At 40.6% G+C, this 12,507-nt stretch overlaps 1 protein-coding gene across 1 annotated transcript in view; it reads right to left on the bottom strand.

Moving 5' to 3' along the window:
* The window catches only part of LOC135205644 (tyrosine-protein phosphatase 10D-like), a 247,217-nt gene that overhangs the window by 51,221 nt on the left and 183,489 nt on the right, over window positions 1-12,507 (bottom strand). Inside the window, 2 exon segments of the mRNA XM_064236462.1 lie at window positions 4,934-5,093; window positions 5,371-5,487. Coding sequence (XP_064092532.1) covers window positions 4,934-5,093; window positions 5,371-5,487 — 277 coding nt within the window.

The following is a 12,507-nucleotide window of genomic DNA, read 5'->3' as shown; positions in this document are numbered from 1 at the left end:
GAAAATATTTTTTTCACAAATTCACCATAAATCGAAATATTGTGTTAAACACTTCCCAATTTGTTGCAAAATTAAGTTAAATGATTGAATATTACTAGAATGTAAGAGTTTTAGCTTACAATTGCGTTTTGCGACCATTTCGGTGGAGTCAAAAGTTGACCAAAGGTTGAAATTTTGGCACTTATCGTTATTTATATGAAAATATTTCAAAACTGATAAAAGCTACAGCCATGGGCTGTTTTTCATTGTATTCTACATGAAATTGCGCACATTTTCATATATAAAAGTTTATGTAACAGATAATATAAAACGGTGCAAACATTACGACAAACACGACAAACTGACAAAAGAATTTATGATTTTTTTGCGAGAGTTACCGCGCGGACGTAGGGAAAAAGTTTTTTCAAAAATTCACCATAAATCGAAATAGTGTGCTAGAGACTTCCAATTTGTTGCACAATAAAGGTAAATGATTAAACATTACTAGAATGTAAGAGTTTTAGCTTACAATTGCGTTTTTCGACCATTTCGGTTGAGTCAAAAGTTGACCGAAGGTTGAAATTTTGGCACTTATTGTTATTTATATGAAAATATTTCAAAACTTATAAAAGCGACAACCATGGGTTATTTTTTTTGTTGTATTCTACAAGAAATTGCGCACATTTTCATATATGAAACTTTATGTAACGGCTAATATAAAACGGTGCAAACATTTTGACAATCAGACAAAAGAATTTCTGATTTTTTCGGTGGAGTTACCGTGTGGACGTAAGGAAAAAGTTTTTTCAAAAATTCACCATAAATCGAAATATTGTTCTAGAGACTTCAAATTTGTTGCAAAATTAAGGTAAATGATTGAATATTACTAGAATGTAAGCGTTTTAGCTTACAATTGCGTTTTTCGACCATTTCGGTCGAGTCAAAAGTTGACCGAAGGTTGAAATTTTTGCACTTATCGTGATGTATATGAAAATATTTCAAAACTGATAAAAGCTACAACCATAGGTTGTTTTTGTTGTATTCTTCATGAAATGGCACACATTTTCATATATAAAACTCTATGTAACGGCTAATATAAAACGGTGCAAAAATTACGACAAAGTGACAAAATAATTTCTGAGATGTGTAGCTGATGCTTTTTAGTGCGAGAAGAAAGAAATTCGCGCATGCGCGCCTTGGTAACGCTTGTAAATAAAACAACAGCTTGATCCGTGAACTCCCAGCATCCCTCAAGGCACAAGATTCAAAATTTTTCGCCAAGTAGGCCTATAACTATTTTTCCACGAATATTTAAAAAAACCTTTTATTGTCAAAGTATTTTACGTCAATGAAGCACCTGGCAGACAATTTTCATAGACGTAAAATACATCCAATAGGTGTTTAAGGGTTAATTCCCCTCTAGTTACCACAATCCATGACATCTCCCTTCTGCTTGTATATATATACGAATAGACTCTCCTCCCAGTCCCTTGGCATTTTTTCCTCTTCCCTTATAGCTTTTAATAAATTTAGTATCCATTGCTCCCCCTCTGTACCTAGTAATTTGAGCATTTCAATTTGGAACTCCAATGGACCTGGTGCTTTACCATTCTTTATTGTACTTAATGCTCTCTTCACCTCTCTATCCTGTATCTCTATCACTGGCCCCTCCACCCTATGTACTTCCCCCTTCTCCTATCTCTCATTTTCAGTATTTAAAAGTTGTTCAAAATACTCTCCATCTCTTCTTAATGTCTTCATCCCTAGACAATATATTTCCATCTCTATCGTTGATGACACCCAATGTACTCAAATCCTGTCTCTGCCTTTTCCTCAAGTTTGAAATCTTACAGATACTATCCTTTTCTCCCTCTTTTGTTCCTAGTTTTTCATTCAACTGCTCTGCCACCCATCAAATAGCCATACCTATCCTCCTTCTTGCATCTCTTTTCTCTTCACCCTGTGCATGCCTTACTTTCCAGTCCTTAAATGCTTTTGATTTCCTATTAGTTGATTCTTGCATTTCTCCATTCCACCACCACTTTTCTCTCGACACTCCCACACATATTTCTCTCATGCCTGCCCAGATATTTTCAACTCTGTTACCCTGTCCAACTTCTACATTCCCCCTTTCCAGCCATCTCTCTCTCACAGTCTAACTAAATTGCTCCCCTTTTCTCCCTTAAGTTCCCAAATCTTAATTCTAGATCTCCTCTTTCTCTTTGTGGGTTTCCTCCCTCTCATTTTCAAATCCAACACCACCAACCTATGTTGTTCAATACATGCTTCTCCCAAGATCACTTTGCAGTTTGTCAAATTGCTTTTGTTGGCTTCTCTAACCAGGATGTAATCTACTATTTGTTCTTTAGACTTCACTTTCATATGTTAACAAATACTAAGCCAACTTCTGAAACCATATGTTCATAATATCAATTCAAAACTCTGAACCCTCTCCAATGTATAATCCCCATCTTCATTTCTAATTCCAATCCCAAGGCCTTTGTGTACCTCCTCATACCCCTCTTTTCTCTTTCCCACCCTGCCATTCATATGAGCGTCTTTGCCCACTTTGAAAGGGATGCTCTTGCTGCTGTTGTCCCCTCTTTTGTTGTTGTTGGACGGATCCTTTAGGCGCGCAACTTTCCCAGGAGTAACATGTTGGAATACGCCCATGTCTCCATTCTAACCTTTATGAGACACTACAAAATCATGTTGTGTGCCCCATAGGGTCCACATAAATGTTTTGGCTACAGGTTTTATGGCGCTTGTTTAGTGCCATAAAACCAGGTTGCCATTAACCAAATCGACCAATAACTGGGGACTGCCTATTGTAATTAACCAATTGGTTTTACTCAACATCAAGGTTTGGAAGTAGAACACAGTCAAAAGTTGGTTTATCACAAAAAACTATTCTACAATTTTACAGAGCTATATGGCTGTTTAGGCTTAATATTAAAGGAAGTATGTAGCTTTGCATATCTACTAAGTAACCCAGATGGATCCCATTAGGATCCCTAAATACTAAGATAGGTCATATAGTACCAAAGGTCATTATGAACAACATTGTTTAAAAGTATTACTTCAATATAATTATATTGTTTGCCAGCTTGCAAAGACGGAGGCTAGCTTATTTCATACACAAAACAAACAATTCTCATAATTCTCACCCTGTAGGAGACACTGGCTCACAGATTCAGCGAAATACGTTATCAGTTAAAAAACTTAAAAATAAAAATTTTCACTAAGAATAAACCCATGAACTTAGCTTGTTTCATAGTTTTGTTATTCTATGACGAACAGATAAGATCTTGGAGCACTTATACGCCCCCATTCTAGCTGGGTCCTTATATAACAAAGACCAAAAGAATAATGGATATTCGGTCAGACACAGAGCCAACTGCTGTCATGATAGTGGATGACATATGCTGTGTGGTCACCAAGTCTGCAGGTTAAGACAACACAAACCTAGGCAGTCACTGTAGACAAGAAAAAGAACCCTCTTGTCTTGAATCCTATACTCTGTCAGTGTCAATGAGCACTATATTGGCCAGAACCAACTAGAAGAGAATTCTTTGAAATTGGTTGGTCTATCTTATGGATCCCTTCTAGTACCATAATAGTAACTCCTTTGAGGACAAACAGCAGCTATGCTATAAAAAATCTGGTATATATTAAAATTACAGGCAAATGATAAACACCAATTCAAAATGCTTAATTAAAGGGTAGGCTCCACTTTGGAGGGGTGCCGATCGTAAAAATATTTGCCAAAAATACACTAATCAAGACAGGCTAATGAATTTATCAGGCATTATTAGCACTATAATAACGCATATTCTCTGTGAGTTTTATCATCCTACAGGGAAAATAAATGATTTTAAGAAAAAAATGATTTTAAGAAAAAAAATGTACTGAAGGTCATTTGGTGATCGGTGAGAAACTACAGTCTTGAATAGAAATTCGGTCTGACAGAATGTTTGTATATCCCCTGGGAGCATGCACATAAATCATTATCAAAATATAACAGTAAATAAGCACGTAACAACAACAAAAAAGAGAGCAACAACTGAAGCGAAAGCGCAGCCGATAAATATGGAAATCGCAAATATAAAAAAACATAGTATAGTATCCCTCTAAATTGGTCGATGTCTTTTCTACGTTTTGTTTCCTTTCTTAACGAGTAGTTTCATCTCAGAGAACCATTTTAGGGGTGTCTAAACAAATTTTTCAAGTTTCTTGTCCTCAGAAAAAATCGCTTTTTTCTCTGGTTTGGTTTTTTCGGGAAGGGGGGGGGGGGGGGGGGGGGGGGGGGGGTTTTCTTTGATTGTCCCTAACATAATATAATTTTTAGATGTTTTAGGCTATCAAGTGACATAATAACTACAATATCTCCGAAGGTTTTGTCCCTAAATCGAGGTTTGAATTTTTTATGAATATTTCTTCCTAGCTATAGCCTTATTTTTCGGCGGGGCTTTCGCTGAACTTACCTGAAGTTGTTGCTCTTTTTTTTGTTATTACGTGCTTACTTACTGTTCTATTTTGATAATACTTTATGTGCATGCTCCCAGGGGATATACAAACATTCTGTCAGACCGAATTTCTATTCAAGACTGTAGTTTCTCACCGATCATCAAATAACCTTCAATACAAGGGGCCCTGAATTTCACATTTTTTTTCATAAAATCATTTATTTTCCCTGTAGGATGATAAAACTCAAAGAGAATATGCGTTATTATAGTGCAAATAATGCCTGATAAATTCATTAGCCTGTTTTGATTAGTGTATTTTTGGCAAATATTTTTACGATCTCTTACGATCGGCACCCCTCCAAAGTGGAGCCTACCCTAACATGGATCTGTCTTCCACAAAACAATATTATTTTCAATGGGAATGTCTAATTGTAATCCCTGAATTGGATTTTTTTTCTAGAGATTATACATTTATACATAATACTCACCCCAAATGGGCATTGTCAGTTCATAAGTCTTGATTCTTCCCGGGCCCTTCTTATTTCTAGCTTCAATTTGGAAGGTGTAAGTTTCCCCCGGAATAAGACCTCTGATTGTGCCACTAAACTCTTCAGGGGTAAATTTTTCTTCATTCATTACAGATGAATTCTGTGAAGTAGGGTATAGGTCATGCAAATACGTTATAATTTTTAGGAAACTCGTATAAATAGTAAAACTTACTTCAGTCCAAACAATAGTTATCTAAAATAATTCCATATTCTTTTAAAATGAAATATATGTTAAAATATTTTTTATTAAATAAAATTAACACTGGAGATCCTATATGTATCTCTGTAAAGGTTTCTTGAAGTAATAGTTTTATAAAAATTAGGCAACTAATTTATTATGTATTTGATACTTACTTATTTTTCATGTTCAGACTCACCTTAATTCCGTACTTAATGGTAAATTCAGAAAGAACACCATTTTCTTCTTCTTGTGGAAGAGACCAATTAAACCTTACAAGATTAGGTCGGATTACAACTGGCATAAATATCTCAACCTGTGAAAAAGTAAAATACTAATATGTACACTACTGTTATTACAGTATTCTCATCAGAATAAGCTAGTCATCATGATCTACTTTCTATCCTAAACTTTTGCTCTTTCAGTGAAAGCCATCTTATGTATTTATGAATTCTTTTAAATTAGTATAGTATCTCCTTTGACATTCACAATTATCAGGTTACTTCCTTAGCATCCTCTCAATCTGTTAAACATTAAAGTATATTTTATAACAATGGATTTAAAAGATCAATAGGGTATGACCACAGGTAGGAAGTTGATATGTATGATGTCTGTTATTAGCTGCAAGACAAAGTGAACACTATGATGGAAGAACAATATGTACCAATTTTTCATCATTTATGGCAATTGTTCACCGTCTTTGGTTTCACTGTGCTATCTGCATGAAGGAAGCTGACAAAAATGTTATGAGTACATGTTGTGTTAATGAGCTTGTGAGTCATTGGCCCACAACTTGGTCCTGGCACCAGGCCTGAATACAGTGGTACCTCGACATACAAAAAGCTCAACTTACGAAAAACTCGAGATACGAAAGCAAATACGAAGATTTTTTTGTTTTGCTCTACATATGAAAATTGTTCAAGATACGAAAGGTTGTTGCTGTAAATTACCGAGATTCGCCAGGACCACCGATGACAATTTTAAAACTTGAGCGCCGTCAACTTAGTAGACTCGCCACCATCCTCCCACTCTCCCATTGGTTCCTGATGCTAGCCACCTCCATAAGATCCTGCTCTCCTATTGGTCAGCATCTCTCCCATGATCCCATCATGCATCGTATGTAGCAGCATGCTTTTTCGGCCACTTGGCGGCATCATCAGTATCGTAAGCACGCGGAATTCGTTCGTTCCATACAATTTCGTTTACTAACGTAAATTCGTTAGTGATTTCGTTGTAGTACTACTTTATCGTGTTGTGTGAGAACTTTACTTCATACGTATATGTTACATAACTTAATTACATACAGTATACACGTAGTCATGGGTCCCAAGAAAGCTGAAGTAGGAAAGAAGAGGATGCTTTCTTTGGAGACAAAAATGGAAATAATAAAAAAGTATGAAGCTGGCATGCGATAGTGTGTGTTCGCCAAGGAATACAGCCGAAATCCATCGACAATAGGCACCATCCTTAAGCAGGAGGATGCCATCAAAGCAGCTACACCTTCCAAGGGCGTGACTATTTTGTCTAACAAGAGGAGCCACGTGCACGATGAGATGGAGAGGCTGCTTCTTTTCTGGGTAAAAGACAAAGAAATCACTGGCGATACGATAAACCAGACGGCAATCTCCCACAAGGCCAGCACTATTTTCAGCGATTTGATTGCCCAGGCCGAAGACGACGGAGGAGAAGGGACATCGATGCCCAACCCAGAGTTCAAGGCTTCTCATGGGTGGTTCAAAAAATTCTGTTAACGGACTGGCATCCATTCGGTGGTGTGGCATGGGGAGGCGGCCAGCTCGGACACAAAAGCGGCTGAAGCCTTTATTAAGGCTACAGTTCTCAGCAAGTCTTCAACTGTGATGAGACTGGCCTTTTTTGGAAAAAAATGCCTCATCGGACGTACATCACGCAGGAAGAGAAGAAGCTACCCGGGCATAAGCCTATGAAAGACAGGCTTACGCTCGCACTTGTTCGAACGCCAGTGGGGATTGCAAGGTGAAGCCCCTACTTGTCTATCATTTGGAGACTCCTCGAGCCTTCAAGGTCCACAAAGTGCTAAAGGCGAAGCTTCCAGTGATGTGGAGGGCTAATGCGAAAGCATGGGTAACGAGACTTTTGTTCACGGAGTGGGTAAATCTATGTTTGGGCCCGACAGTGAAGAAATTCTTGGAAGAGAAGCGCCTCCCTCTGAAATGTCTGCTGTTGTTGGACAATGCCCCTGCTCACCCTCCTGGCCTTGAGGATATCCTAGTGTAGTATTCGTTTATCAAGGTTCTTTATCTTCCGCCTAACACCACCCCTCTCCTCCAGCCCATGGACCAGCAAGTGATATCGAACTTTAAGAAGCTGTATACGAAACATCTTTTCAAGAGATGTTTCGACATCACTGATACCTCAAACCTCACCTTGCATGAATTTTGGAAAGAGCGTTTCGATGTTGTGATGTGCATCCGACTCATCAATCAAGCTTGGCAGGAGGTTTCGAGACGAACCCTGAATTCTTCGTGGAGGAAACTGGCCTGATGCCTTCTTGAGGAGCACCAAGAGGAGCTTACGACGGATGACCTGAAGGAGTTGGAGGCCATGCAACATAACGTCGTTCAAGAAGAGTTCTCTAGCAGCGGCGAGGAGGAGGAGGATGACCCTATGACAACGGCAGAAATTAAGGATGCTCTAGCTGCTTTTCATAAGGTGCAATCATTTGCAGAAAAGAGACACCCCAAAAAGGCTTACACAGGTCGTATGCTTGTGTAGTTCGATGACGTTTGCCTGAGTCGTTTCAGGAGCATTTTGAAAAGCAGGCAGAAGCAATCTTCCTTGGATAGTTATTTATTAAAGAGGCTTTTAGTACTAGCAGGAGTAAGCAAAAAGGAAGATCCAATTGATACTATGAAAAAACAGAAAGTTGAAAGTGGAGAAGAAATTGAAATTTTGTAAAAAAAAAAAAAAAAAGGATTTTGACGTAAGGAAAAATCTATTTCTGGGCGATTGGCTCGGGCCCCCGGCGAAAAATCCTTTAATCTATTATTTCTAGGGTAAATGTACTAACACCTACCAGAGAATAAATAAAATAAAGAAAAAGGTCAGTATGACTGACTCGCTCACCCTCTAGGAGGGTGTCGGTATGAACACTAGGCGAGTGAGACCACTACCACGAGCCAAATGCCAATAGAAATCTCCACTACAAAACCCTCCAAGAGGGGAGCCGTCCCACAGAGGGAGCAGCTCGTACTACTACTACACCATCCCATGCTTGCGACTGCTGCGCCTCTAGTGGCCATCCTGAAGTTAGCAGACAATCTTGAGCGAAGGGATGGGTAGGGGGGGTATTTCGCTGGCGACACGAGCCAATCGCCCCAGAAATAGATTTTTCCTTACGTCAAAATCCTTTTTCTGGGCTCAGCTCGTGTCGCTTGCGCGAAATCGTACCAGAGAAACAGCACAAGATTGTAAACAAAGTAAAATAAAATATAAATAAAACAAAATAGGTCTCAAATGAAAGATACAAAATAAAAGAATGAATATAATTGCTAAAAAGATACAAGTACACAGTAAAGCAAAATCAGAATTATGCTTAAATTACCCTTAAATCTAATTATGTTAATAATATAAGGTAATTTACATATATACAAATAGGTACAATGATTACCTATCACAATAAATCTGTGTAACAACATGTATCAAAAATAGAAATAGCAATTAGTATAAATTTACATAAATATTTGATCAATGATAAAATAAAATATCTTAGGAATGTATATGACTTAATATACAAAACCCGTAACCATTGCATTATGATGTATCCCCTAGCATAAAAAATAAGGGGATAACATCTATGAGATTCAGTAGGTAATCAGATGTGAGTGTCCCTAACCAGACAAAAGGGGCACTTATACAATCATAAAGCAGCTAAGACACAAGGTAAATGTTAATGAACAAGGCAGGAATAGACGAACTGTTGGGTGAGGCAGGTAGAAAGGAGGACTGAATCTTCTACTATAATCTAGCTAGAGTCAGGGGAAACTAGTTTTACCCGCTGCTACTGCTGGGTGGGAATTTCAGAGCTTCCAAGGACTTAAGGTAGTGACGTTTGAACACTGTCGGCGATTTCCATCCGGTATACTTCTTTAAATCAGCAAAATTCATATGTTGGAAGTAATTAATTGAGGTGGCTACTGCCCTGACATCATGTGCTTTTGGAAAGGAGTCAGGATTGGCTTGTTTGATAAAGTACAGGATTTGTTGCCTGATGCCTTTAGTGGATAAAGTACCACCTTTTTCCCCCCCTAAAGAGGGGCCCCGATGAGGAAGAGGAGGTCCTGGATAGAAAGGCTCGTAAGGTTGAAACCGGACAAAGGGAAACATCTTGTGGAAGGGGTAGTACCTTCCAAGGTTCCCACCTCATCAAAGGATCTTCATTCTTTGCTAAAAAGCTACGTTCCGGAGAAAGTAGCACTTCCCCCGTGGGAAGGAATTGAATATGATCCGGATCTCTGGATAAAGCCGACAGTTCTGAAATTCTTGCTCCTGAAGCTAGGCTTAATAAAAACAGAGTTTTTCTTAGGAGCATCATAAACGAGCATGTGTCATTATCGGTTTCGGAAGCCAGTTTTAGAACATCGTTTAAGAACCATGAAACTGACGTAGGCCTGACAGAGGGCCTAAGTCTAGCACATGCTTTAGGAATAGACGAGAAATAGGTATCTGTCAAGTCTATGTTAAATCCAAATTGAAATATCTTTTTCAATGCTGACTTGTTTGACGTAATCGTGCTAGCTGCTAAACCCTTTTCAAATAAAGATCTGAAAAAGGATATAGCAGAATTAAACTGTCATGATTCTGATATCTGACTCTCTCAGGAAGATTGCTAACTTTTTGACGCCAGCATCATACTGCCTCAAAGTTGAATCCCTTTTATCCGGATTCCAGAAAAGAATATTCTGAGGGTCAATATTCGCATCTCTTTTTGCCGCAAACTTCATGAAATCCATAAAGTTAGGGTTTTGAGAATCCTGAGGAAGCGAACACAGTCTTCGTTTGTACTGACTGGGAGAGCTTGGGACTGGGGATCCGAAGGGGACGAAGACCCAGTTCCAGGATCAGGGGTACCAATTGCTCTTCGGCCAGTCTGGGGCTACTAGAGCCACTTGACCCCTGAATGTCCTGAGTTTGTCTAAGACCTTCATAAGGAGATTCACTGGAGGGAAGACGTAAATCTTCTCCCAGTTGTTCCAGTCCAGAGCCAGGGCGTCCGTGGCGTAAGCCAGAGGGTCCAGGTTGGGGGCTACATAACACGGTAGTTTGTGGTTCGCTTGTGATGCGAAGAGATCCACCTGTAGCCCTGGGACTCTTTGAAGGATCCATTGGAACGAACTCTCGTCTAGAGACCATTCCGACTCTAGGGGTACTGATCGGGATAGGGCGTCTGCTATGACGTTTCTTACTCCAGCTATGTGGGTGGAGGAAAGATGCCAACTGAATTTGTCTGCCAGGGAGAAGATGGCTATCATGACGTGATTTGAGATGACGTGACTTGGAGCCTCCTCTGTTTATGCAATGTACTACCACTGCGCTGTCCAAGACTAGCTTTATGTGGGAGTACCTTGGTGGGCGTAATCTTTTCAGAGTCAAGAAGACTGCCATTGCCTCCAGTACGTTTATATGGAACTGACGGAACTGGGGTGACCAAATTCCTTGCACCTTTTTGACCTGGGAGTACCCTCCCCAGCCGCTTAAGGACGCGGCTGTGTGGATGGTAATCCCTGGTGGAGGGAACTGGAAGAGGGACTGACACTGGACCGATTCTTGACTTTTGCCCACGGAGGCCGAAGCCGGTTCTTTAGAATCAGAGGTACTGAGGATAGCTTGTCCCTGGACCTGACATTTGCTCGAGAGCGCCAGATCCTAGTTAGATCTTTCAGTTTGGCTTTCATTAAAGATGTTCGTTACTGAAGCAAACTGGAGAGAGCCGAGGATTCTTTCCTGAGCTCTCCTCGTATGCTAGTTTGTGACTTAGAAATTGCTTGACTGACTTCGCTATTTCTTTCCTTTTGGTGGATGGAATCGACAGAGTGTGTGAGGATAGATTCCATTGAATGCCTAGCCACTGAAAGTTTGACTCTGGGGTGAGTCTGGACTTGGATCTGTTTATCTGAATCCTAGATATTCTAGGATTGGATCACTTTCAGTGTGGCCTTGTTGCATTCTTCGACTGATGGGGCCCAGATCAACCAATCGTCGAGATACGCTACTACCATAATCCCTTGAGCTCTGAGCTGTTGCACTACTACTTCCGCTAGCTTCGTGAACACCCTGGGTGCCACGTTGAGCCCGAACGGGACTACCTTGAAGGAGAACGTCTGGTCTCCTATCTTGAATCCCAGAAACGGACGGAAGTGTCTTGCAATAGGGATATGATAGTAGGCGTCTGTAAGATCGATAGAGGTGGTGACAGCCCCACGGGGAAGTAAGGTCCGCACCTGTGAGATCGTGAGCATCTTGAACTTGTCGCAGCGGATGGCTAAGTTTAAGCGGGACAAGTCTAAGATTACCCTTCTTTTGTTTGAGCCTTTCTTTGGGACGCTGAACAAGCGACCTTGAAATTTTAATCTCTTGACTTTGACTATAGCTCCTTTCTGAAGGAGGTCCTCTGCGTACTCTGTCAATTCCTTGGAAGGAAGTTGACGGAAAGGTCTGGCTGGAGGTGGGTTCGTCAACCAGCTCCAACCCAGCCCTTTTGACACTATGCTCTGAGCCCACTGGCTGAAGTTCCACCGGTGGCGAAAGTGAAACAGCCTCCCTCCTACCTGAAGTTCCTCATTGGTTCTGGTAACCCCCTCGACCTCCTCTGAAGTGCTTTCCCCTATTGAAGGGGCCTCCCGATCCTCTCCCACGAAAGGACCGCTTACCTCTGCCTCCCTTGTTCGAGCGGTCATACTTCTGAGAAGCTTGACTCTCGAAGGCTGGATTGTAAGCTGGAGAGATGGCGTATGAGGTGGAGGGTTGAGGCTGAGGGGATATCACATAAATAGGCTGTGATTGCCCTTTAGACGTGGAGGGCTGAGCTGTCTGCACTAACGGCACTGTAGGAACTTGTTGAGGGAAGCGCGGCTGCTTCTTTTGGTAAGGTTGGAAACGTCTAGGCTTCCTTTGTCCCTTACCTTTTGGTGTCAAGTCTTGCCTTCTCCTAGCCGTAAGACCCCAACGGTCCTTAAGGCTTTGGTTCAACCTCGTAGCCTCTGCTTGTACTTCCTTTACCATAGCCTCTGGGAAGAGATCTGCGCCCCAGATGTTAGAAGAAAGTAACCTATTCGGTTCATGCCGAATGGTTGCCTCT

This window comes from Macrobrachium nipponense, chromosome 24 (assembly GCF_015104395.2).
Source record: "Macrobrachium nipponense isolate FS-2020 chromosome 24, ASM1510439v2, whole genome shotgun sequence".
In the NCBI taxonomy this organism is placed as follows: domain Eukaryota; kingdom Metazoa; phylum Arthropoda; class Malacostraca; order Decapoda; family Palaemonidae; genus Macrobrachium; species Macrobrachium nipponense.
This window is presented reverse-complemented; position numbering and strand designations above follow the sequence as displayed.